Below are 27,581 nucleotides of genomic sequence, written 5' to 3'. Positions count from 1 at the left end.
CCTCGGCATTCCTTGCCTTTTAGATGAATCTTTACGTGGTGTGTGTGTGTCTCTTCTTGTGTGTTGCTACCTTTATAAAACACCACCCAGAAAGGACTAGGACCCACCCTACTCGGGTATAACCTTAACTGAAAACATTTTCAAAGAAAGGCCTCATTTCCAAGGTCACGTTCACGGGTACAAGTGTTAGGATTTCAACATATCTTTTTGGGGGGACACAATTCAATTCCTAACACTTATATACAAATAATCCACCCCTCTTTTTTTTTTTTTTTAAGACAGCTACTGTTACATTTTGGAGAGATAGAGAAATCAATTATATGACATTATTTCTTGTATAAAACTTTAAATAATCGGGGGCTATAGGTCTTTGTAGCCAGAATACATCTTTGTCACAGGACTTGTTATAGCATATTTTAAGTATATTTTAATTGCTTTTAATAGTAGAGGAATGAAATAAAAGTCTTCTAACTTCATAGGAATTTCACACCTCAATTGCTTTCACTTTTTAGAAATTTAAAGAGAAGTTAAATATAGATGTAATTGAAGACTGTGAAGAAAAGCAACTTGTCACCATTTTAGTAAGTACTTTCCGTCTATGCTTAACGCCTTTTTAACAAAATGTATTAGAACAGGCGGTCTCAGTTTTTAAATAAATGTTGGGTTTCCTCTTCCCTGAGAACTTTAAGCCTAAAAAGAAAGAAAATTTCTCCCAAAGACTGACCTACTAGTTCCCTGCTTTTCGACCTCTTGGTCTCTTACAGTTCAAGCCACACAGATAAATTAGAATTACAACTAAATTAGACTGGTGTATGAGGAGCCCTAGTGGCTCAGTGGTTAAGCGTTTGGCTGCTAACCAAAAGGTGGGCAGTTCAAATCTACTGTTGCTCCTTGGAAACCCTATGGGGCAGTTCTACTCTGTCCTACAGAGTTGCTATGAGTTGGAATTGACTTGACAGCCACAGTTTTGTTTCGTTTTGTTTTTTAAACGAGTAACTTCAGGCATATTCTATAGTGATATCATGGTCTACTTTATTTCGGTAGTTTGAATTGCAACATGGCCATCCCAGAGGACACGACAGAATTGTAGTACATTGACCCTTCTAGGCACAATTAAGGAACCCTGTTGGTGCAGTGATTACAGTGTTAGCCTGCTAACCAAAAGGGGGTGGCAGTTTGAAGCCACCAGTTGCTCCTTGGGAGAAAGATGTGGCAGTCTGCTTCTGTAAAGATTAACAACCTTGTAAACCCTATGGGGGGCAGTTGTACTCTGTCCTACAGAGTCTCTATAGGAACCAACTCGACAGTGCGTTTGGTTTTGGTAGGCACAATTATCGTCTGTCACCTCTAGCTTTTCTTCTGGAGTCTAGAGGAATTTGGCCCTTTTCTATTGCTGCTAATAAGGTCACCCGTATTATTTCTGCTTGAAATTAACCTCTCCTTCATTAATGTTGTCCCTTTTTGTGTTCGATCTATTGTTAAACCCAACCAATAAATTCTTAATTTTAGAGATTGTCTTCCTCAGTTCTAGAATGTCCATTTAATTATTTTTTACAGAATCCAAATTTCTGTTGAAAATTTCCATCATTTTATCTTTTTTTTTGTCTTTTTCTCTATTTTTTAAAATATTGATCATTAGGGGGAGAGCAATCGGGAGTATGTAGGAAGGTGTAAATAAGTTTTTGTGTGAGAGACTGACTTGATTTGTAAACTTTCACTTAAAGCACAATAAAAATTAAAAAAAAATTATTGATCATAGTTACTTTAAAGTTTCTGTTTCTATACCTGAATTATCCCTAAGTTTAGGCCTACTGTCTATTTTTACTCTTGGGTTTTAGCCATTTGATCCTGTTTCAAAGCACGCTTTGTCATTTTTTCATTGAAAACTGGACGTTGTGGATAATAACTTGTAGGGGCTTCGGGTGATATTATCTTCCTACAGAGAGGACACCCTGGGGCAAAATTTAAGAACAGTACAGAGGCTCTGTAACAGAGCGAGGAATGGAGACACAAGATAGCACATTGTCTTAGGGACACCGATCGCAGCTGGAGCATCAGTGGGCAGAGGACAGAAGTAGCCTTTGAGGCTGACATGGAGGTGGGACAGGACCATGCTGGGCCTGCACGACAGGAGCTAGAAAGTGATGTGGTCCAATGTCACTTTGGACGTAGATCAGCTGGAGGAGCCAGCCTAGAAGCAGGCAGCCCGGAGTGGGGCCACTTTATAGCCAAGTGAATTGGCAGCAGGTGAAAGCTTCCTCCTCCTCCGCCGTTATCTCTGCCGTGTGACTCCTGTGGCAAGAGGTCAGCCTGGGGAAGCCAGAGTTCCTACTTATTGGACCAATGAAAAACCTTCTGAATGAATCATTTCTTTTATAAGGATCAGCACAAAGCTGGTTCCTATGAGGCAGAGGTTAAACCAAAAACCAAATCCAGTGCTGTCGAGTCGATTGCGACTCATAGCGACCCTACAGGACAGAGTAGAACTGCCCGGTAGAGTTTCCAAGGAGCACCTGGCGGATTCGAACTGTCGACCCTTTGGTTAGCAGCCGTAGCACTTAACCACTACGCCAGCAGGGTTTCAAAGGTGTCCCAAATGTCTAACTCTTCCAGGCTGCTGTACCACTCCATCGTTTCTAACGTCAGCTACTCCCTCTGGCCTCAGTACTCTCTATCCCGTCTTTGGGTTCCCTATTTGCTGAACATCTCACAGAACTCAGGACCCATGAAAGGAAATGGTGCATGCGGTTGTGGAGGCTGGCAAGTCCCAAAGTCGTGGGCCAGGCATAGGCTTCTCCCTGGCCCTCAGTCTCTGCCCAAAGGCACTCAGCTTCTTCGCTTCATGGGCTGGGAAGCCTCCTGCGCCAACTCCTGTGAGTCTCCGCATGCATCTATGCTGCAGGTCTCTCCTTCTTTGGGTGGTGGTGGGCTCTTCTCTCTGCTCTGAAATTGGCTCTCTTTTAAGGCAAAACTGACCAATCCCATCGGTTGGCCACAATGATCTTACTTGCACAGCCCCGCCCAATCACCAGGGTGGGAGTCACAAGACCACACACAAAAGTTATTAATTGCACTTCGTCTTTATTTTTATCAACCTCTCAGGATCACAGACTTAAAACAGTTGACTCTAAACTGTGTTTTGTTGTTGTTAGGTGACATCAAGCTATTTCCGACTCATAGTGACTCCATGTGACACAGTAGAACTGCTCCATAGGGTTTTCTTGGCTGGAATCTTTACAGAAGCTGATTGCCAGGTCTTTCTTCAGTGGGGCCTTTTGGTTAGCAGATGAGAGCTTAACCACTGTGTGCCAGGGCTCCTTAGCTGTTTTACAGTATTATTTCATTGGCTCACCTGTGACTGCAAGTGTAGCCTGGGAGTCACAACTCTGAGAACTTCTTCCTGTTAACATGTACATTACATTTACATTATGGCACCAAAAAGCATTTCCACATTTTATCTTTACCTAACACTCTGAGATCTGTGGGGCACAGACAACCCACTACGGAGAGGCTCTGTGGCAAGGGGCAGCCACACCAATCTCTCATCCTCTACGCCGAGTTTTAGTCGAAATGGACTCCACGGCAGCAGGTGGTAGATTTTTAAGGAATGTTATTATCTGTTTCTCCCCATGAGAATGTATGTTTCAGGGGAGAGTGACTATGTCTCTTTTATTCATTGCTTCATCCAGAATGTGTAGAGCACACAGTAGGTACCATAATAGGCTGTGAGGGAAGTGAACTATCTTCCTCTATTTTTGTATCCTCTTCAGTACAGTGTTAAGGATATGGTATGCACTCAGAAAAGATGGTTCACTGATATTTCTTGAATAAGAAAAATGAGAAGCTGAGTATTGAAGAGTGTGTAAGGCTGCTGATAACTGTAAACAGTTTATCTTGCATCATAGAAAATAGCCAGTGGAGTTGAATTTGGAATTGAATCCCATCATTTAGAAAGTTTCTTAATATAGCAGAATCTCAGTTTCACCATCTGTAAGATGGGGATAATTTTGCAGGTTTGTTGTGCAGATGACATATGTAAACCACATAACCCAGTGCCTGGCACGTAAGGATTCAGCAAAGTGTGCGTGGAATTCTTTTATTGTAATTTTGTTTTATACCAGATTTTGGGTATGTGCACAAAAAGGAAAAAAGATGAATGTAATCTGAAACAGTCCATCCTTGTTTCCACAGAAAGAGGACTTGCCAGACCCGAAGCAAGCAGAGCTGTATGAATTCTGCTTTAGCGACTTGCCCATAACCGAGCACGAATTGATTAAGTGTGGACTACGACTATTCTTTGAAATAAATGTGGTGGAGAAATTCAAAGTGCCTGTAGAGGTCAGATGGTACTTAACTAATTAAAGTACTGTGTGATTCTGAAGCTGAACTTCACAAGTATTTTCTGTGGTTCAAAAAGTAACTTCAGTTGGGATTTTCAATGATTATTAACTTTGTAAACATATCAGCTGAAACCCGGTAAACATAACAGACACATCTTTTTAGATAAGATTGTCACAAATCTTCTAACCTTTAGAATTCTATTCCAAAGTCTGCATGGTGGTGTCTTTTTTTGACAACAGGTTCTTACCAGGTGGATGTACACTGTGAGAAAAGGGTACCGCTCTGTCACTTACCACAACTGGCGGCATGGATTCAATGTGGGGCAGACCATGTTTACTTTGCTGATGGTAGGTGCCAGTTAAACCAGTTGCCATGGAGCTAATTCCAACTCATGTGTGTCGGGGTAAAACTGTGCTTCATAGGGTTTTCAATGGCTGATTTTTCAGAAGTAGATCTCTAGGACTTTCTTTCGAGGCACCTCTGGGTAGACTCAAGCTATCAACCTTTTCGTTAGCAGCTGAGTGCTTAACTTCTTGCATCACCCAGGAAATTCAATAATAGGTACCAAAACCAAACCAGGCCCGTTACTGTTGAGTTGATTCTGACTCAGCATTGGAAATAATTGTAAACCTGCAAAATTCCCACTTGAGCATAGTGCAAAATGGATATAATCCTTCATTTTAGATGAGTAATTTGGAAATCACAGGCACAATCCCATATACTGCAAGCCCCTGTGTAGATGATCCCAGAGAACATGAGTGTCCCTGGGCACTTGGTGTCCCTTATCACTCTGACATTCATGTACTTCCCTCAGTGGGGAAATACAGTCATCTGCTGAGTTCTGTAATTGCCCAGATGAGCTGAGATACTTACAAGAAATAAAGCCAGCTTGCTCTAAAAGCATGGTGGGTTCCCTTCTCTGTTGCAGGCTTCATGGCATTTGGTGTGTTGTTGTTAGTTGACATCGAGTTGGCTCCAACTCAGCGACCTTAGATATAACAGAACAAAATGTTGCCCAATTCTGTACTTGGTGTAAAGGTGTATTAATCCAAGTAAATTTATATATATTTTTTAGACAGGAAGACTAAAGAAATACTATACGGATCTTGAAGCCTTTGCCATGCTTGCTGCTGCTTTTTGCCATGACATTGACCACAGAGGCACCAATAATTTGTTTCAGATGAAGTAAGTGAGCACACACCACCATGCTGACACAGACTGGTGGATGTTTGAAGGAGCCTAGAGGGAGAAGAAAACTCTTTTATCTGTTCTTTAGCTCAACCAATTCCTCTTTGCCATGTTTAGTAATCTCAGAACCATGTTCTCTTCCTTCGTAACTCCTGTCTTCCTCCCTGGGTGCTTGGACCTCCGTTTCCTTTCTGTTTCCATTTGCAAATGTGCCCCTACCTTATTTGTATACACCATCACTCTTTTGTCTTTTCAAGTTTTTGTTTTTTTTTTAATCAAAAGTATTGGATTCATATATTGAAGTGCAGAGAGTACATTATCTTGTGTTTAATGGATTTTTACACTCGTACACCTGGGTAACACTACCCAGCTCAAGCTAGAAAACATTTCTTCCTGAACTTACTACCTTTCACTTCCCTGGTCCTTTTGCTTCTGCCAAACCCTTCTTCATCTGGCCCTCCATGTAAACATCACTGTCATCTTCCTCTTGGTCCTATGTAGGAAGCACAGAGTAGGTATTCAAATATTAGCTAAAATTAGAATCCATTATAATATTGACCAGACATAGTCTAATCATTCCCTAACTAGAGTATTTGGTTTACCAGCCCTGTCAATGACCTGTCAATGACTCCTCCCTCCCTAAATTTCTGTTGTCTCTGAACTAAAATGAGGCTTCTCTACTAAAGCTGCCACCCAAGTTTCTGATTTCCTTCTCCCTTAAAATTATTATTCCATATTTCCATGACAGAGTCTTCACATAAATCTGTATAGACCGTTGGCCTCAACCCCTTCCCACCTGTTCTTCCTTTCACCTTTCAATTTTCAATATCGCTTCCCCCAGCTCCATCAGGAAGGCTTGAAGAAAGACTGCAAAACCAAACCAAACCCGCTGCCGTCGAGTCGATTCCAACTCATAGCGACGCTATAGGACAGAGTAGAACTGCCCTATAGAGTTTCCAGCGAAAGATAGGACGCCAAAAACCGAAGTTACCACTTACATAAAGTTGTGATTTAGTCATTAGCGTATGGGAAGCTTAAGTTTATGTCACTGTCTTGGAAGAGGAAAGAAATGTTACTTTATGGTGATTTTCATTTCGGTGCCTGGAAATTCTTAATGAACACTTCCTATGTAAATAACCTACAGCTTCAACAGGTTTGCTACACCTTCTATAAATCATACTCCACCACAGTAAGCTCCAGGGATTTGAAAGATTTTAGATACAGGGGATGAGCTAGATTTCCTGCTTTAAATAATTCACTCATTTATGCATTCAGCAAATAAGATTTTTTTAAGGACTGGTTTCTTTAAAAAGAGCATTTTCTCATCTTCTCAATCTAAAAAACCCTTTACAAGATGATGTTTTTGACCACTTTGCAGATGTGAGATGATGAAAAAATATTCCTGCCCACAGTAAAGATTCTATATTGTATGGACTTATGTGTAATAAGCAGCTATGTTTTTAGTGGCCGTTGAGTCAGTTCTGACACATGGCGACCCTACACGTGCAGAGTAGAACTGCTGTATAGGATTTTCAAGCCTGTGACCTTTCGGAAGCAGGTGGACAGGTCTGTCTTCCGAGGTGCCTCTGGATAGTTTCGAACCACCAACCTTTCAGATAGTAGTCTAGTGCTTAGCCGTTTGCTCCACCCAGGGACTCCGTAAGTACTTATAATGCTGGCATAGCCTTTTCTTCCTAGATCTGCAACTCCATTGGCAAAGCTTCATGGATCTTCCATTTTGGAGAGGCACCACCTGGAGTACAGTAAGACTCTACTGCAGGATGAGGTACGGGAGACTCTCATGAGCTCTGGATCAAAGCCCTAACCCACAAAAATACCTGGAATTGGACAAACTTGAATTATGGCATTGACAATATATGCCCTTATCAAAGTCAACTGACAGAAACTGCTATTTTGCAAGTTTTGATAATCAAGTTAGACCTGATGATACAGATGAGACAAGCCATGGAATTAAAATATAAGGATTTGGGTTCAAAACTCAAACCTATATAACCTTAGGACAATCATCGAATTTCCATAGGTCTGTAAGGAAACAAAGAAAAAGCTTATGGTGGATGTGACAGGGCTGTGTGCACCCAAAAGTATGTATCAGTGCACCCAGCCACTGATTTACTTACTCATTCAATCAGCGTTTACTGAGCCCTGCCAGTCTGAAGCATTCACTGCCAGGTGTGGTCCATACCTTGAGAAAGTCAAGTTTAGTACAGGAAGAAGACATGAATCAGGATATAAGACAGTATATCTGCCATCTGAGAGGCACTGAGCAATACTCTCAGTGTTTCAGAAGGCAAAGATACAGACTGGGGCAGGGGAGATGGGAGAGAAAGGATGGGATCAGGGATGGCTTTGGACAGGATGTGGCTTTGAGCTTGGTCTTGAATTCACTGTGATTTCCATATAACATGCACTACGGCACTGGGGTTTTTTTTTTTTTTTGGATTAACATTCCACTTGGGGTAGTCTTTCTTCTCCCCTCTATCAATTGTATTTTACGAGAATGTAGACACGTGGAAAACTGTGGATGTAATCTAATTATACTTAAAAGAAAAAAAAAAAAAAAAAGCCTCTTGAGAAAGTTCCAAACCAAAAGTGGTTAAGATGAATCATTATCAGATTGAGGAGAACGCTGTTCTGTTGTGGATAGAGAACTTGTTTAGAATTACACACACTCATTAGGGTAAATAGGCCCTCTGGACAGTGGTTTTTTTAAATCAGTTTCTATAATGACCTTAAGGAACCCTGGTGGACTGCAGTTGAGCGATTGGCTGCTAACTGAAAGGTGGGTGGTTTGAACCCACCAGCTGCTCTGCAGGAGAAAAACATGGCAGTCTGCTTCCATAAAGATTTACAGCCTTGGCAACCCAGTGGGGCAGTTCTACTCTGTCCTGTAGGGTCACTCTGAGTCAGAACTGATTTGACAGTAACATGTTTATAGTAACCTTCCATCCTGAGCCAGCTGTGGCATTTCTAATTCTGCCATGCTCTCGGGGAACCACTGCCCATGTAACTCCAGACCAGTGTTCTCAGACATGGGTACTAGGACCAATGGCGTCAGAATCATTGCTTTAACAGGGTGGGACAGGAAGACTTTTAAACACACAGACTCTGGGCTCTCTGGAGCTGCAGTCCAGAAATCTGCATTTTCAATCAGAATTCTAGTAATTCTGATGTGCAAATCAAGAACCTGGAGCAGAATTCAACCATAAAAATGACGATGATTCTATTCTATGAGAAACAGAAAAACGAGTCAAATAGAAAGTAATTCAGGAAGGTAAGAGTAAATTGTTATTACCCAATTTGTTAAAGTCTTTGTGTTGCTGGTTGGGGTAATTTTGAGCAAGAATTTTCTGTGCCTCCCAGAGATTATGTGATACCATAGTCAAGTGGTGTCAAATACAGTATATGATTTAATTATGCATTTATTTACTAAAGCAAAACATATTTAAAAATGCTACAGCCGGATATTTAAATACCTAACATAGGGACGGGTCCTAGTATCTTTTATGTTTTTCTTCTGAGATTTGGCAGGTTATAGTTATTGTTTTCCATCTTATTATTATTATTATTTAATGTTATTTACTCAGCAGCCTGAACTGGCTTTGATGGTATTTAAAAAGACTTATTATTCTTTCTAAAGAGGAATATTGCATCTCAGTAATTCATACCATCTTTGTGAGAACCTTTCTGCAATACTATTCAATCTGTTAACTGCAGACTTTTAAAGCCTTGTCAATAGAGTCGCTAGGCAATGCAGCCACACGCAGCTTGTTTATGTGCAGTCCAACTGCACACACACACAAAAAATTGAAATTTTTAGTCATTAGATGTTCTTTTTACATCTTTGGGAGACAATGGAGCTCTCTTTTTTTTTTTTTTTTCATGTTAGAAGGTAATAATGTCCATGCTTACAAACTTTGTTTTTTTTTTTAAATAAGGGAAATCCTTAGGGTTTATGGAGGAATGCTGGCATTTTGTGGGCATTACTCATTTTGTTTTTCACGTTATAAAGCTTTGAACTAAAATGTCCATCTCTCCCAGTAGAATTGGATTCACTGCTTTGAGGATTAGAATCACTTGCTTCTAAGCCAACTAGAAATTAACGCTCAAACCTGACTGAATGGGTGGAAGCCTAGTTAGCTGAATTTGCAGGAGCATACATTTTTAGACTCTACTGTTCTATAGAAATGACAAAAATAAATTGCTCTGGATAAATACCAGAACGCTGTTGTTATTCAAAATACCTTTCACGAAGTGTATGACAATTGTATTTATGCTTTTTCCTATCAACCTCCTCAGGTTGTCTTGTTTTGTACAAAGAAGGAACGAAGAAGAAATTAAGTGTTTTGTGTGTGGCCATCAAGAGTCAGGAATGTGTTGGCAATATTCTCTCATAGGTGTCAAGGTCCCCACATTGAAGATTGGAATGGCTGGGACTTGCTCTGGCCTCACATCACCTAAAAGCCCCAATCAGAATAAATTAGAGCCATTTCTACCCATTTTGGTGTGCTACACAGAATTTGTATTTTTAGTGCCATGTTAATAGTCAGAGGAGAACAAAAATAGACTCTTCTTGTGATCAGGTGAGACCACCTGAACAAGCAGGGGCCCAGATGGAACAGGGCTGGGAAGTAGGTTCACTCTTGTTCTGTGGCACCTGTCTTTACACCATGTTTTCAGCACAAGGCTCAGGAAAACAAATGCAACATTACATACTTATATATCTTTAAAATTAATGACTTATACCTGTAAGGGTGGTACATGCCCACTATGAAAATTCAAGCAATAGGGAAAATTTCAAAGACAAATATAAAAAGTCTCTTTGAATCCTACCACCCAGAAATAGACACTTCATTAACATTAATGAGCTTCATTGCAGCCACCTTGTGAATATATGCAGGCAGCATAGACAGAAACAAATTTAGAAAAATAAGATCATAGCATCCAAGCTATTCATTTTTCCTGTGGTCAGAGTTTGGTTTTTTAATCAACATAATTAAGGTGTAAGTGTACAATTCTATGAGTTTTTACAGTTGTTTACACCGGTGAAACTCCCTCCACAATCAAGATACAGAACACTTTCATCACCCTGAAAGATTCCTCACACCCCTTCACATCCGCCTCCCCGCTCCAGCCCCAGCAGACACTGACCTGCCGTTCGTTACTCCAGCCGACTAGTGCCCTTGAGTTGCTTCTAATTCCTGGTGCCCCCACGCGCGGAGCTGTGCCCCGTAGGGTTTTCAGTGGCTGAGTTTTCAGCAGTAGATCACCAGGCCTTTCTTCCGAGGTGCTTCTGGGTAGACTCCAACTAGTTTAAATTTTCTAGAATTTTATATAAATGCAATCATATAATATCTACTCTTTTGTCCTAGCTTCCTTCAAACAGAATAACTTTGACATTTGTCCATGTCATCTGTGTCACTGTTGTTGTATATGTTAGTAATTCATTCCTTTTTATTGCTGAGTAGCATTCCATTTATTTTAAAAAGTATTAAATTTAATTTTACTTGAATTTTACAGAAGAAACACTTTTGAAATGGAAGGAACTGCAGATTTCAGATATTTCCTTACTACAAGAGATATTAGTTTTTAAAAACCCTCTGAAATTAATTTAAGACTGGAAAATTATGAAAAGCTGTATCTGAGCATTTAAATCTTTGACACTTTTAAAACTATATGATAACTTTAAAATATCTATTAACTCCCTGCTATTTTTTTATGAAATATGAAAGCAATTATAACACTTAGCTTCTTCCCACATCTCCACCTCTGTCTAGTAAGGTATTATCATCATTAGTATTTTCTACAACTATCAAAATTTATAGCATTTATACTGTGCTCTAGAATTTCAATAATTTCCAAAATAGTTTATTCTTCATTCCACATTTAAATGGGGTCAATATTTACCATCAGTACTTTTGCCATGGTTCCTCCATGCCTGGGTATTTTATTTTGACTTCATTTTCAGAAACCCTGGTGGCGTAGTGGTTAAGAGCTACAGCTGCTAACCAAAAGGCTGGCAGTTCAAATCCATCAGGCGCTCTTTGGAAACCATATGGGCCAGTTCTGCTCTGTCCTATAAGGTTACTTTGAGGTGGTATTGACTTGTCAGCAGTCGGCTTTTTTTTTTTTTTTTAATACTTTTGTCATCTGGTAGTTTTTTCAAGAGGGCTAAGCTAAGAACATAAGTATATTTATATTTGAAGTTTGATTTTTAAAGATCAGTTCGGTAGGATGTAAAGACCTTAGATAACACTTCCTTTGTCTCAGAAATTTGAGGACATTTCTCTAATGTCCCTTGGCATTAAATTATAATGCTTTTATTTTCAGAGCCACTACTTTTCATCCTACTAATGAGCCTTTGCTAGTTCACTTTTTATTCTACTACCGTTACAGTCTCCTCTTTAAATACTTATATTTTTGAGACTATGGAGAATTATTGGTGTGGATTTTTCATATGTTTCCTTGGGTAATTCTTTATATATTTTGTATCTGTCTTTTACATGTGTTCCTTTCTTCCTTTGCTATTTTCCTGCATTTTTGTGTGTGTGTGAATATACTATATTTATTCAGCCATCTACTGAAAGACATTTGGATCATATCCAGTTTGGGACTAATATGAATAGTCCTGCTATGACTATCTAGTACATGTCTTTTGCAGGACACATGCTTGCATTTCTGTTTGGTGTATATCTAAGAATGGAATTGCTTGGTCATAGGGTGTGCCTATGTTCAACCTTAGCGGATACTACCAAACCGTTTTCCAAAGTGGTTGTACCAATGTACGTTCCTATCAACAGAGTATGATGGTTTTGGGTGCTCTGTATCCTCTCCAACTCTTGGTCCTTTCCATCTTTCTCATTTAGCCATCAGGTGGGGATTGGGTGGCATTGTATTGAGATTTTAATTTGTATTGAATTTGTTTTGCATCAGATGAAATAGCATTGATTAATAAATTTGAGCACAGTTTCATATGTTTACTGGTCCTTTGATATTCTGTTATTTGGGTTGCCAGCCTATATTTTCAAATTAATTTGTAGGAGTTCATTATATATTCTGGTTCATGTGTCTTTTTTGCATGTGTGTATTGCAAATATCTTCCCCCTCTCTGTGGGTTGCCTTTTTACTCTCTTAATGGTAGCTTTTGGAAGACAGAAATTTGTTATTTTAATATAACCCATTTGATCAGTTTTTAAAAATTAGCTCTTAGTTTTACAAGGAAAAAAAAAAAAAGATTAGCTCTTATTGTGTCCTGTTAAAAAATCTTGCCTATTCAAGGTCATGCAGATATTTTTCTCTAAAAGTGGTCTTACTTTACCTTTGTCATTTAGATCTACAATCCCTTTATAACTGACCTTTATATATGGTGTGAGGTAACGGTCAAGACACTTTTTTTCCATATGGAAATCCAACTGACTCAATATCATTTATTAAAAAGCCCATGGGGTCACCATGAGTTGGAACCGACTTGATGGTAACAGGCTTGGTTTTGGTTGCTACATGCTTTTAGGTTAAAGTGTCTAAAAGGAAGGAAAGAAAACAGGTTCATTGTGCTATATACAAAGGAAAAAAAGTTGAATGTAAACCATTTTTTCTTAATTATACGAATTTTAAAAGTATTTCATTGTCATTTTTTTTTTTTTTTTTTTTAAGTCCAGGGTTGATTTGCTTTGTAAAGTGAAAGACCTTTGGATAATCTGTTGACTTTAATACAGCTGTTTTATTATTTTAGATCGGAAAAAGCATGATTTAAATTTTTTTTTTTACAGCAGTATTCATCACATTTATTTTTATTTCTCCCTTTTTCTCTCACACACATGTGTATATATATCAAAAAGCAACACATATCCAAGTTTATAAATATAAGTAACATGTTTTAAAATAATTGCCATGGAATAAATAGATTTGGTTGACAGTTGTAGATTATATACTCTGTACAACGTGACACTTGGTAGAAACAAAGAGACTGTCCTAAGGTATTATTTATTTGAATTAAACAGGTTGTTTTCCTTTTTAAAAAGACTTCACATGCCATAAATGTTAATTTGTCTAAAAGTTTAAGGCATTTCCATACATCTCTCTCATCCCACCTTTTTTCCTAGTACAGCAATCAAGGTTGACTTTAGGTGTTATTGGCTCTGCAAAGTATGTATCTGAATCATATAATACACATTACTTTTGAAACATAACAATGTGCATCAGAAAACAAAGGCCATTACTCACTGCCATAAATATGAAACTGGGTCACCCCACTCCAAAGGGAAGCCACCATTGTACCCAAATCAGGGGCAGGTTAAGTGAGATTAAAACTACAAATGCCCCACTTACTCTTCCCCTCTCTGGCCAACCCAGACCAGGTTTAAAATAATTGACATACAGAAGATTTGGTTCAGCCATTATGGACTGATATGGCTAATGCACTGTTCCAAGGAAGAAACTGGTTCTGATCCAGACAAGCTTTCTTTTTATTTTAATTGGAAGTGTAAGGTAACCACTACTTCACTGTATCAATTTAAAAGGCTAAATATAATAGGTATTATGAACTCATTATTTTAACAAAGCAAATCACAACTTTCCTTTCTATTACTTACTTTGTAAAATACCATTTTTCTTGTCCTGGAAGTTGTTATGAAAAGGCTGCTTGAGTGAATTTTCATAATATATATCATAGTGTCTAAAACTTGAGTTCTTGTCCAACTTTTGCTTTCTAATATTTCAATCTCCTGGAATGATTGAGAGCTGCATTTGGCTGTGGGTTTGCAATTCTATTTTAACCTGAAGCTAGCCTCAAAATTTTACATAGCAATAATGATACAAAAATCATTAAATTTTGTAGCAATTTAATTTTCATCAATGTGTTCTTAGTTATAATCGCATTTGACTCAATATTCTACCAATATTTATTGAGGGTAGACTAAGTGCTAGACAGTTAGGCAAAGCCAAAAAAAAAAAAACTATTTGCTGTGGAGTCGATTCCAACTCATAGCGACCTTATAGGACAGAGTGGAACTGCCTCATAGGGTTTCCATGACTGCAAATCTTTATGGAAGCAGAGTGCCACATCTTTCTCCTGTGGAGCAGCTGGTGGGTTCAAACCGCCTACCTTTCAGTTAGCAGCCTAGCGCTTAACCACTGCGCCACCAGGGCAGGGCAGCTGTTTTTATCCCCATTTGATAGAACAAATACAGATGTTAAGTGACTGTCTAGGGTTATACAACTACCTAGTGTGAAGTTGGATTAGTAAGCACAACTAACCTGTGCATACCTTACTTATTGGGTAATCCTCTCTGAGAGCATGAACTCTGCAGATTGGTTGCCTTGCTTTAGATACCGGTGCTATCACAAACCGGCCAAACTGTAGCCTGGGGCAAGTTATTTAAACTCTGTGCTGTGGTTTGTTGTGAGAATTAAGAGTATTCATAAAGCACTTGGAACAGTGTCTGGTAAACAGTAAGCACTGTGTAAGCATTTGCTATTAGTTGATGCTTAGTCCCACTTTCTTTTCTAATTATGCTACCTCTATTTCTACTCTGTCCTATAGGATCGCTATGAGTTGGAATCGACTCGATGGCAGTGGGTTTGGTTTTGGTTTTTGGTATTTCTACATAAGAAACCCTGGTGGCACAGTGGCTAAGCGCTAGGCTGCTAACTAAAAGGTGATGATTCAAACCCACCAGCCGATCCACAGGAGAAAGAGGTGGCAGTTGGCTTCCATAAAGATTACAGCCTTGGAAACCCTAAGGGGCAGTTCCAACCTGTCCTATAGAATTGCTATGAGTCAGAATTGACTCAACAGCAATGAGTTTCTTTCTGTCTCTTTTTTTCTTTTAATCTACATATGTTAACAGGCTGTTTCCTCTTTCTTTCCAGTGGAATTTGTCTATATTTCATAATTGTCAACTTCATTTGGTAAAACCACTACATTATCTGCCCATGTGGTTTTTATGCCTAAAATGGTCTATCTAAAGTGTCAGACCTTTTAAAAACCACCTCTGGCATTACACTCTCATTTTCTAGAAAACTGAGAAATGAAATTGACTGATATGTGAAGAAATTATTAGTAGGAAGCTCTTTGAAGAAAGATCGTTAAGTCTTTGTAAAATATAATTGTAAGATAGCATTTTAAGAATAACATGGGAAGATTTCTTTTTTTTTTTCCATACCTGCACACAAGTGTTAATGTAATTTGCAGTTTTTGAAGGACCAAGGGTTTCTGTGGTTCTCTGAATTACCTAATGGGTAATTCAACATTTCTAACAAGCATATATCTACCAGAAATTCCTTATTAAAGCTCTACAACTAATACAAACAAAATTTTAATCTATTATTAATTTTTAAATGGTTCTGAAAGAAAACTTTTTACTCTCAAAACTTAAACATTGATTATATGAACATTCGCTAACAGTGGCTATTTTTATAGTTTCAATTACCTTACTTAAAGTAGAGAAATCCATGAGATAAAAGTTGAAAGCAAAAAAAGTGTTGCAAGACCTCATTTTTCTTCTTTCCGTAATAGAATAATCTTTGCTTACTTTGTTAAACACACTTCGGTTGGTTGCTTGTTGAATCAAAGGCAAGTTAACGATTGCACTTCATTGTGAATTTTCATCTTACAGACTTTAAACATCTTCCAGAACCTAAATAAACGCCAGTTTGAAACAGTCATTCATTTGTTTGAAGTTGCAATAATAGCAACTGACCTGGCTTTGTATTTCAAGTAAGTACATTGCTCTCTACCACAGAACTCCCTTATACTCTGTGAGGCTCTACCTTCCATAAGTGGTTTTTCTGCATTAAAGCTAAAAGCTATTCTCTCTCTCACATACACACATTTGTTCATTTTCCTTTTAGATTGTCAGTAGAATGTCCTCAAAATGCTTGGCAGTGAATTTACCAGACATCTGGAAACATTTTAAGTCCCTAATAATAAGTTTGTTACCTGAAGAAGTTTGAGTTGAAGAACATTGCAGCAAGTTTTGTGTTTTGCCAGAGGAGTGATGCCAAGAAACCTCACAAGGTGGCTTTTTGTCTTGGTGACAAATCTTGGCCCAGAATCTGTTATAGTGTTATAGGCTCAGGAATTTGATCCTGTCAGAGTCTGGGAAATGAACAATCTCAGTGATTCTGATGCCCACTAACCAAACTCACAAAACTCTGGGTTATATATAACAGAGTGCTAGCCTATTTACAGTAATAAAATACAATTACCAAGGAGACCAGATAATCCAAGCTTCTGGCCAACATTTTCTCATAAGGGAATTATAAAGTAACTTGGCAAACATGGATTAGAACAAGGTGAGCTAGTTACAGGATCCAAACATTTAATGACTTGGAAGGTCTTTGCCAAACTGTGCCTCTCTGATCCTTCTTAATTAAAAATCTAATTATTAAATATTTCAAACATACTAAGAATAGTACAATGGATATTCAAAATCCATAACCCAGATTCAACAAATGCTAGCATTTTGCCATATTTGCCTCAGATCTCTCTCTTTTTTTAAGGAGAAACAATAAACCCTTAGTGATATAATTAGAGTATCTTGTCCCCACCCGACTATAACAATCCCCTCCCTTCTCCCTCACAGATTTATCACCATCCTGATGTTGATACGAACTCATCCTTTCCAATACCATACTATATTATACCGTGTATGGTATTGTTTTTAATGTTTCCATAAATGATATCATACTGTATATACCTTTTTCTGCAACTTGATTTTTCCACTCATTCTATTTTAAAGATACCCTCTGTGATAAGTAGAGATCTAGTTCATTTAACTGTATATTCAACTGTATAATTCATCTATTTCTCAATTCATGGACATTTAGATCGTGCTCACAATGCTACATTGTATATCCTGGTACATATGAGTTTCTCTAAGGTACATACCTAGAAATGGGATTGCTGTAGGGTTTGTGTATCTTCAATTTTGTGCCACATTGCAAAACTGCACTCCCGAGCATTTGTGCCAATTTACACTCCCACCAGCACTGAACAAGAGTTCCTGTTATCCCGTATCTGGAATCCTCTGGCTCTGGGCATATTTAAATTCTTATTTTTTTTTACTAATGTAATGAATGTGAGATGGTTTCCTATTCTTGTGTAAGTTTGTATTTTCTTGATTACCAGTGAGACTGAGCATCTTTTCACATTATTTGGGTTCTAATCTTTTGTTGTTCCTATGTCTTGTGACATCTCATTATAGTCTGTGGCCTTTATCCTTTATGGCATGATCTCTTTGGTCATATGTAACTTTTAGTTTTAATGTATTCACATTTACCAGTCCCCCCCCCCTTATGGTATATACTTTTTTTTCCCTTAAACTGTTTCTGTGCCAAGGTTACACAGCCATTCCCTGTTCTTTTATCTCCTGACCCCTTAGACTCCACTATGTGGACATCTTAATGCAAGCATCTGAAGGGCATGTATTTAAAAATGCCTTTTCTCTGCTCTCATATGTGAAAATGGGCTGCACAGTTGTTATCTTTTTTAGGAAGAGAACCATGTTTCAAAAAATTGTTGATGCCTGTGAAAAAATGGAAACTGAAGGAGAGGCTATCAAATACGTAACCACTGATCCAACCAAAAAAGAGATTATCATGTGGGTAGTCAGAATTTTATTCTTCTTTTGGAAAAATAGCTTACTTGTATTTATTTCTCTTTTAACAAATTTCACTTTCTTCTCTTCCAAAGGGCAATGATGATGACTGCATGTGACTTGTCTGCCATAACCAAGCCCTGGGAGGTACAAAGCCAGGTGAGTCCATTTGTTTTATTTCTGTCCCACTCTCAGGTACTGCCTAGATCCCATGTAAAAGTCCATCTGGCAACCCTTGGAATCTTATCATTGCTACTAGTTACATGACTATACATATTTTATAAGCAATTATCTTTCATTACACCAGAAATGTCCTCTCAAATAATTGGTTTATAATTTTAAAGAAAGAAAAAATAACTTGAGAAGTTATGACAGAAATAAATGTTCCCTGTTGGGTTTCTGTTAATGACGAAAGGCAAAAAACTTTCAAGAGCTCACAAACATCAGTAAGACAATAGGTAATTTGATCAGGCCCTAGACCAAAGCAGAGGGAACCTTGGACAGAAAATGTTTTCTAGAAGGAATGCCTTATGATTGGACGGGTTGTAAAACGTTTACATAAAATTACTCAGGGACAGTCTGAGTTTTTTAGTAGAGGAGGTAAGTCAGCCTAGACGAGGTTGAATCCTAAGTGCTTTCTTCCGTCAGGGCTGGTTTTGCTCTTACAATCAATCTCTTCTTAAATGGGCTGCTAATTATTAGAAGGCATTGTCTGTGAGTTCATGTTTAAGGTGGTCTTCCACTGAAGTTCTTCCCCAAGCTTGGAGAGTGGGAGTGGGGAGGCATTAGTTCATCCAGTATTGTTTTCCCACTAACTGGATGAAAGATATGTCTCCTTTCCCTTAATAATTTCTAGGAAAAACTCTAGGCAAGAGAGGCCAGAATCAGCCAGGTCCAACTGTAAACGTGGATTGTCTTGTAATGATGTCGTAATTGGAACCCATCAAGCCCAAAACCAAGCACTTGCACTCCGTCCACCCTGACATGCCTGCTCTTCCTCCTAGATTCTTCATCTGTGCAATCACCTAAGCCAGAATCCGGGGGTCTTACTTGAGGGCATTGCCCTCATTTCAAAACTGTTTCTCTCACCCTTGCTACTGCCTCAGTTTAGACTTTTCATCCTCTTTTATCAGAATGATGAGGCTCTGGTGGCAACCTCATCATCAACTCCCCGCACCATCCTCTGACCTGCTTGCTGGGGTTGCTTATAGAGCTGAGCCACTCCACTGCTTAAAAGTCTCCTAAAAACTCCACGTTGCCAGTTTTCAACTTTTTAAAAAAAAAGTTCACCCCCCCCCCCAAAAAAACCCTCAAAAGCCACTTGATAAAAGAGAAAAAAAAAAAGCTATTTTAGCTTTACTCTCTTTTGGCCTCCACCCGCCTGGACCCTTGGTACACTTTGGAGAGACTCTAGGGCTCCAGGAATAAATCCACTAGCCTAGACAATCAAGTTCAAGTTTCCCAGCAAGGTTATGTGGCTGGCCTGTCGCTACCTGTCCTTACCTCACTTTCCCAGGCTCATTTCCCTGCACTCTCTCCCATGTCAGTGCCTCACACTCTAAGCTCCTACTCCCATAAGTTCTGCACATTGAATTTGGTCACTGTACATGCTTTCCCCCCACTTCCCTGCAAACTACTATTCATTCTTAATGACACAGCATAAACACAGCTTCCCTCCGTTATGATGCTTGCCTTTCCTCCCTCCTTGTTCTGTAACACTTCATAGTATCGCTGCTATAGTACTTCCTTCATTATTCACATGGTTGTCTTCACTAGATTGTGAGCATCTTAAAGAATGCTTTCTTTCTTGAAGACAAAAGTCATGTCTTATTCCTCTTGGCAAGCACGGCATATGCCAATAAAAGGCAGCCAACAGGTGTTCAATGAACTTGACAGATTTTTTTTTACAATATAAATTAACTCTGAGTCTCCTCACACTGTAATCAAGCAGCACACTAATGTGTGTGTGTCTGTGTGTACCCATGTATGTTCTGGATCCTAAAAGATAAGCAGGACAAGAGGAGGACTTGGGAAGCATCAGAGCATGATATGTTTAATGGAATCCAGCATCCTCCCATCTCCCTCTTTACTGTTGAGAGGTGGTGGCAATAGCAATGAGGAGACAGGCACTACCAGAATGAGTCCAGGACATTGAAGGAGGAGGAAAAGTTTCCCTTTCCCATTTCGATACAATCTGTAGATGATCTTTTTAAAGGTTAGGAGTATACGGTACAAATACACCTCAAGTATCAACTATAACGCTATATCCTTAAGCATCACTCATACTAATAAAATGCAAATTCTCTATTAATAAGTGGACTTTAATGAACCAAGCTTCTCTTATTTGCAGGTAGCTCTTCTGGTTGCAAATGAATTTTGGGAACAAGGAGATCTGGAGAGAACAGTGCTACAGCAACAACCTATTGTAAAGACCCTGACACAAAAATGCACTACTCATGCACAATTATCAGTGCCCCTCAATCTATTTTGTTTATTGAATCATAGAAAACTGTATTAAATAGATTTATTCTCTTTTTAGCCTATGATGGACAGAAACAAAAAAGATGAACTACCTAAACTGCAAGTTGGATTTATTGATTTTGTTTGTACTTTTGTATATAAGGTAAGAAAACAAAATTATTTTCTTGAAATATGTAATCACTTGGAGGAGAATTTTTCTTCCAAATGTAACAAAATCGAAAAGTCACCCCCATGGAGAAACATCAGGGATGTCCTTGTTTCTCCAAAGTAGTTTGAGGTTTTATCCTAATTGCTCATTCAGTGGTGGAATAAGAGGTGAGAGAACGCAGATGTGAGCATATTGAACAGACTTACGAAGGCAGGAAAGACAGGGGATGTCTTTCTCAAGTTTCAAAGCCACTGAGCTAAGCTCATCCTCACAGCTAAGAGCATGTTAACAATTTCTTACAGCAATCCTCCTTTGCTATGAAAAGTACTTAAAATCAAGTGTATGGTTTAAGTGGTTTCTGGACCTAAAATTCTTTCTAGGAATTCTCACGGTTTCACAAAGAAATCACACCTATGCTGAATGGTCTTCAGTGTAACAGAATAGAATGGAAAACTCTAGCCGATGAGTATGATGAAAAAATGAAGGTAATTGAAGAGGAGGTGAAAAAGCAGGAAGAAAGAAACACAACAGAAAAAGGTTAGATGGAATCTGTTTATGCTCCTTGTAAAGCAGCCCAAAGTCAGGCCGAGCTTAACTTTGCATGACAGAGATATGAGAAGTAACTGCAAACAGGAAATGAGCTTTACCGTGCACAGAAGTTGACTAGTGGTTTTCCACTTTTTCCCCCAATCTTATGTAATTCCAGATAGCACTGTGCTGTTTCAGTTGAAGCAGAGGTTGGGGGGCTTCTTCATCCACTCTATAAGGTGGCCCCTGAGGCATCTCCACAGAACACTGGGTTTTTAGGATTAGTATGAAAAGCCACAGAATCAGTGAGATCAGGGTTGAGTGAGGAAAGTTTCTGTCCCAATATTACGCATTAGCTGTGAAACTGTGGGCAAATTGCTTCACCTCTCTGAACTTAATATTCTTCTCTATATCAGGTTTTTCAAGGTATCCAATTACTTCCACACTTAAGGAAGCTCTATACCCAACCCAGTACCGTCGAGTCGATTCTGACTCATAGCGAAGCCCTATATGTACAGTAACTCTGACAAGCTTTGACAAATATCCCAAACATCTTTACACAGTGCTATTTTTCCTGGCCTGAAATTTCTACTCCTAAAGTCACTCTAAGGAGACCTGGTGGTGCAAATGGTCAAGTGCTTGGCTCTTAACCAAAAGGTTAGCAGTTCAAACCCAGTGGCAAAAAGACCTGGCGATATGCTCCCGTAGATTACAGCCAAGAAAACCCTATGGGGGTAGTTCTACTTTGTTACATGGGTTGCTATGAGTCGAAACCGACTCGACTGCAAAAAACCACCACTACAAAGTCACTCTATCGGGTTTAACACTGTCTCCAGAAAGCCTCTGTTAAAACTTAGAATCATCAAATGACCCAAACATCATCTTGAAAGTGGAATGACTTCATTATTTTGTCTCAAAGCTCACAACTCAAAAGGTTTTATAAGGAATTCTTATTATTGACCTTTTGGTTAGCACCCAAGCACTTAACTACTGTGTCACCAAGACTCCTTTCTAATTAAAAAAAAAAAAAAAAAAAAAACCCACTGCTTTTGAGTAGATTCCGACTCACAGTGACCCTATAGTACAGCATAGAACCACCCCATAGGGGCAACTGGTGGATTCAAACTGCCGACCTTTTGGTTAACGGGCGAGCTATCAACCACTGTGCTACCAGGGCTTCAATTTAGTTCAGTTAAACATATACAAATCTTCCAAAAATTTGTGTGACATATTTTAATAGAGGTAGAATTGGGTTCAAAATAATAACCAACACGGTCTTCCACAGCCTTCAAAGGTAAGTTTAAATCTAATATCAGTGTGTTAGTTTAAATATAACTGAAAAGATCAATTGTGTATAATAAAACCAAGAAGACCAAAAAAAAACCTCCCAAAACTGTGGGTCCATTTAAAGACTTTCATGTGCCAATACTTTTCGAATCAATATGTAAAATATGCTTCATGTTTAACATCATTTTTAAAGAATTTAATTTTAATTCTTTAAAAATATAGCCCAAGTCCACTCATAATTTTAACTAATTCAAGTCCTTCATTTTCAAAGTCTTCATTATTCATTTTTAAGTGTACAGATAAATAAGAACTGTGGAAACTTCCAGATTGTGTGGTTCAGTGTTTTCCTTGAAAAACTGGATGTTAACTAATTATTCATTAGAGTATCTTTTAAATGGAAATATTCATACACAGAATTCAAGTTTTTAAGTGGTTCAACCCTTAGTACTTGATATAAGCTAAAATTGATAAGTAGGCTATCGTGTTGACACTAATATCATGAGAGTGTTAACATAAAAATGGTATATATCCATTGACTTCCAATAACATTGCTTTTCTCCTTTTCACTAGCTGCAGAAGATTCAGGAGGTGGTGGTGATGACAGAAAGTCCAAAACATGTCTAATGTTGTAATATTATCCAACTGGTCTGATTTTCAAATACTGTTTCTACTTTCAAAGAAAAATAGACAACAGTCAAAAGAGCTTCAGCAAATTTCATTCAGTAAATCATCAAGTAACAAAGAGGATCTTCAGAAAAGTTACCCTACCCCTGGCTACTAAGAAGAGAAAATATATTGCTAGCCTGACAACTCTGAGGATAAAATAAAGTTCAACAAAAGTGCAAAATAAGACAAAAATGGGTGCATTTCTGGTGCCAATTTGTTTTTAATTAAAAATACGCAATTCTGAAACTAGTCATTTTCCTTATAAAATATGCTCTTATTAATAACTGTGTGACGCAAACGGTTAAGCGCTAGCCTGCTAACAAAAAGGTAGGTGGTTTGAGCCCACCTATCAGCTCTGTAGAAGGAAGACCTGGCGATCTACTTCCATAAAGATTACAGCCAAGAAAATCCTATGGGGCAGTCCTACTCTGTCACATGGGGTTGCTATGAGTTGAAATCAACTCAACAGCACCTAAGGACACATACATCAAACTCCTTTCTGAAAAATCTCTCATCAACATGTTTTAATGTAAAGGAATACAGAATGTAAATACAGTATAGAAAACAAACAGAAAAAAGTATGACAGATGGTATTTCATCTGAAATGAATACTATCTATTTCCTCTACTTTTTACTCTTGATAATGGAAGGGTAAAGACCATACCACTTTTGGCCATTAATAAAAACTATGTCTTTGTCCTGTTCCCCCAACTCAACCACCACCACCAAAGTCTGAAACCAATTATTTTTCTATGTGTAACTATTTTTTTAATGTTCAGAACTATTTTTCTCATTGAAAAAATTGTCAATTTATAAGGCACTACTTGGATAATCTGAATGCAAGTTAAATCAGCTAATAAATATGCATTATTAAGAAGCATGATTTGATTATGCAAGAACTTCACTATCAAAGGCAGTTCGAAGGACTTCAACAGAGGAAACTTTTTTTTAAGTGGTTAAGAAAACTAAATACTGAATTGTTGAGAGAAACTAAGGACAATCAACTACTTCCACTACATGCTGCAAGGCTACATATCAGAGAAATTTAAGATTTCTTCCTTTTACTTATCTATAAAAAAAACTATAAGCATAGTCTAAATTAGAAAACAGACCAAATAATAACAATTATGCCATATATCTTGCCATAGCTTTTCTTGTCAAAGGAAATCTGAATTGTAATGAGTCAAATTGGTTCACTATGGATCCTGAAGGTTTTGTTATGTACAAGATACTGTTCAATTTTAGGCAGCCAAGAAATAATCACCATTTGTTATACTTTTAGAAGTTAGGTACTTAGAATCATAAAATTGCTTCACTCACATTAGAATGTAAGCTCCATAAGAGATTTTTTTGTCTTTTATTCATAGCTCCATTCTGGCACCTAGAATAGTGCCTGGCCCATGGTAGATACTCCGTAAATATGAATGAATGTTATTTTGAATAAATATTGTAAGAAACAGGCATAAATGAGGAGTGACTATAGGCTAACAAGATAGCTTTAAGGAGAAAAGACCACTCAATATACACAACCAAATGACTGTTGTCTGTTAAAGCTGTCACCCTAGTACACGTCCTTATTTCCATTTCTTAAAATAATTAGAAATTCCTCTCCGAGGATCTTTTGAAACCACATAAAAAACTTACCCCTTTAGCCTTACGCACTTTTGGACCAAGAAGTATCAGTCAGCTCAAGCAGCCTCCCTTCCTCATTCACAAGAAACTGAATTGAGGGCAGAGGCGTGCCATCACTGAAGGTCCGAAAAAATAAGAACTTTGCTTAAGAGCAAGGTCATAAGAAAAGCTTAACTTCCAGTGCCCCAGAGTTTACTGAATACCCCTGACTGCACTAACCTTTAGCGAAGTTTGAAATCGGTATGCTGGAGAATTAACCTTTAAACTAATCGTCATAGAGGCCTTTTCAAAGACTCCTTAAAAATATGGCTCCCATTATCTGTCATTGTATATAAGTGGATTAAATGTTGTGATTATGTATAATGGACTAACTTGATATCTTAAACCATACTCATAATACTGAATGTACGAATCTACTTTAAAAGGGTCTTTACATATTCTTCCTAGACAGGCATTTAATTTTGCAGGAACTTTATTTTCCGATTACCACTAAGATATATGTATTTTATCATAAAAATGTTTTAACTAGATGTATTACTAACATCACAGTTTTGTGACTGGATATTTCTTTTTATTTATTTTTGAGAGCTATCTAGGAGACAATTTTTAAAGAAAATTTATTGTGGTCTAATATACTTAACAAAAAATTAGTCATTTTAACCGTTTTTAAATTACATTCATTACATTCATGTTGTACAACCATCCCCGCTCTCCATTTTCAAAAGTTTTTTTTTTTAAATCACCCCAGACAGAAACTCAGTACTCCTTAAGATGCTGCACATTTCTAACATGTTTTTTTGCAAAAATTAAGGTGCCCTTTTACTCACGATAGATTGTGAGAGGAAAAAAAAAGTTTCTTTAAAGTAAGAAATGAGGGGGCTTTCAAAGTTGAACAGTAAATCAACGGTTTACTGTCTTCTGGTAGAAGTTCAGAAATGGTTCCACAGTTTGTTACTCTCCTAGACAGTTCCTTTACAGCAATGTCCAGCACAGTGCCTCACACAATGGACACCTAATATTTCTTGAATTAATGAACAACTATTTAGAAAAAGAAAAATCTCTGATACTAACCATTTTAAAATAAGACTTTAAATTACTTATTTTTCAGGTTTATGGCAATCATTCCATTTTTAAAATGAGATTTAAAATAGTGTATCTTCAATAAAATAATTGGGAATGCTATGATCATTTTCTACATACTCTTATTCACCAAGCCACGTGTCTTCTCCTCTATTTAGCCATCTACTTGCTCTTTACAAAAACGAGTTTTTACCTTTTTTTTTTTTTTACAATGAATAAATCCTATTGAAAATTTGATGAAAGCTATGGGCATTTTCCTCAAAAAATACATACACACAGAATTTTACACAGAGATATTAAGAGTGCTTGTATTTCCTGAAATATACCCACGGTACCTTGGAGGTACCAAGTTAAGAAGTTACATTTTATAATATATCCCTGTATATAAGCATATTCATATTTGCACAACTGCATCTGAGAAAAACTGTATGTACACAGTATTATTTGATTAAATTATCTTATTAATCTCTGTTGGGGAATCAAATAAATCCATTATTTTAGACTACTAGGACCTCATTTGATTCCTGTGGTATTAACTTACTTTAGAGTAAATTACCCACAGACTGAAAAGTCAAAAGTTTAATTATAACAAACTCCCTTAAATTGTAGAGGTGAGAAGGCATCAAGAGAAAGCCAAGCCAAAAAAAAAAATGACAGCCAGAAGGAGGTGGTAATGGAGAAAGAAACTGCTTAAAAGAGGGGTTGCCAATGTATCAAACGGAAGTAAAGAGTTTAAAGACATACTCAATGTACTCTAAAATTTTTGTGGAACCCCAATAATCCCAGTAATTTAAACTAATTGAGATAAAGGAAAATAAATATCAATTTAAAAAAATCTACAAAATATAGAAACAATGAAATCACTGTTCAGACTACTAGCTCCATCCTCTAAAAGGTACAGATGAAACAGTTGTAGATAAGCCACTGAAAAGACATATAAGGGATGGGAAAAGTGCTCGTCGTATACCCCTCCATTCTCACCTCTGATTTCTTTTCAACGCTGGCTCTTCTTAATGCTGTTTTATTTGGGGTCTAGATAACTAAGGGGGAAGTCTGGACCAATGGCTTCTATCCACTCTTTCCACAAATGGTATAGAGCCAGAAATTTCTAAAAGAGGTTTACTGTTAAATGATCATAAACCATCAAGTTCTAGATAAACCTATTTTTAAAGACAATTAGCCAAATCAATAATTCTGTTATTATGAGCCATTCCCACTGATTCATCAAACAGACAATGCTCTTATGATGAACAGGCCTGTCTTTTTTCATCATACAATTTAACTGTCTAGAAAAACCAAGAAGATTAATGATGGCAGAGACCATACTGCCTGTAAGGACTGGAAGAAAACATTTTGTGAGTCTGTCTCTGAGCTTTAGAGCAGGGAAAGAAGATGGCTAAAAATAGGTGATTTGTAGGTTTACAGTCGAGGAAAAAATTGCTGCTATCTCAAAATTCCTCTCCAATTCTTGTTTCTCTTCAGAGATGCCACTGTTCAGGAGAAGCTAAATAGAGCTATACCACTTTATTTCCACTTTTTCCAACCAAATAGCCACATTTAAGATTCGGGTAGTGGAAAACCTGTATTCTCATGGGGGTTCTCCTCACCAGCAA

The 27,581-nt window shown here is 37.8% G+C and overlaps 1 protein-coding gene and 2 long non-coding RNA genes across 5 annotated transcripts in view; 1 reads left to right on the top strand and 2 right to left on the bottom strand.

The window, feature by feature from the left end:
* Positions 1 to 23,764, top strand: part of PDE6C (phosphodiesterase 6C) — a 55,575-nt gene extending 31,811 nt beyond the window's left edge. The window contains exons 11-22 of one of the 2 annotated variants that reach the window (XM_003409229.4): positions 513 to 581; positions 4,192 to 4,338; positions 4,581 to 4,688; positions 5,417 to 5,526; positions 7,228 to 7,315; positions 16,164 to 16,264; positions 18,042 to 18,149; positions 18,242 to 18,305; positions 20,497 to 20,571; positions 20,686 to 20,769; positions 21,156 to 21,312; positions 23,161 to 23,764. In XM_003409229.4, coding sequence (XP_003409277.2) covers positions 513 to 581; positions 4,192 to 4,338; positions 4,581 to 4,688; positions 5,417 to 5,526; positions 7,228 to 7,315; positions 16,164 to 16,264; positions 18,042 to 18,149; positions 18,242 to 18,305; positions 20,497 to 20,571; positions 20,686 to 20,769; positions 21,156 to 21,312; positions 23,161 to 23,222 — 1,173 coding nt within the window. In that variant the 3' untranslated portion in view covers positions 23,223 to 23,764. Of the gene's footprint in view, positions 1 to 512; positions 582 to 4,191; positions 4,339 to 4,580; positions 4,689 to 5,416; positions 5,527 to 7,227; positions 7,316 to 16,163; positions 16,265 to 18,041; positions 18,150 to 18,241; positions 18,306 to 20,496; positions 20,572 to 20,685; positions 20,770 to 21,155; positions 22,199 to 23,160 lie in introns of those variants that run through there. The other variant, XM_023546916.2, reaches the window with a different exon arrangement.
* LOC135227915 (uncharacterized) lies at positions 2,905 to 7,969 on the bottom strand. Its single transcript, XR_010318092.1, has 3 exons — positions 5,936 to 7,969; positions 5,215 to 5,580; positions 2,905 to 3,400 (listed from the first exon to the last, which is right to left on the bottom strand). It is a non-coding gene; the product is annotated as an uncharacterized LOC135227915 (long non-coding RNA).
* On the bottom strand, positions 9,431 to 22,334 carry LOC135227916 (uncharacterized). 2 transcript variants are annotated; one of them, XR_010318094.1, is made up of 4 exons: positions 18,194 to 22,334; positions 15,978 to 16,184; positions 12,903 to 13,067; positions 9,431 to 10,869 (listed from the first exon to the last, which is right to left on the bottom strand). It is a non-coding gene; the product is annotated as an uncharacterized LOC135227916 (long non-coding RNA). The 2 variants fall into 2 exon arrangements; XR_010318093.1 differs by lacking the exon at positions 18,194 to 22,334 and having other exon boundaries at positions 15,978 to 17,119.
* Positions 23,765 to 27,581: the final 3,817 nt, after the last annotated feature.

Source organism: Loxodonta africana, chromosome 16, assembly GCF_030014295.1.
Source record: "Loxodonta africana isolate mLoxAfr1 chromosome 16, mLoxAfr1.hap2, whole genome shotgun sequence".
NCBI lineage: Eukaryota > Metazoa > Chordata > Mammalia > Proboscidea > Elephantidae > Loxodonta > Loxodonta africana.
Note: the sequence above shows the minus strand (reverse complement) of the source record. Positions and strands in the feature narration are given on the sequence as shown.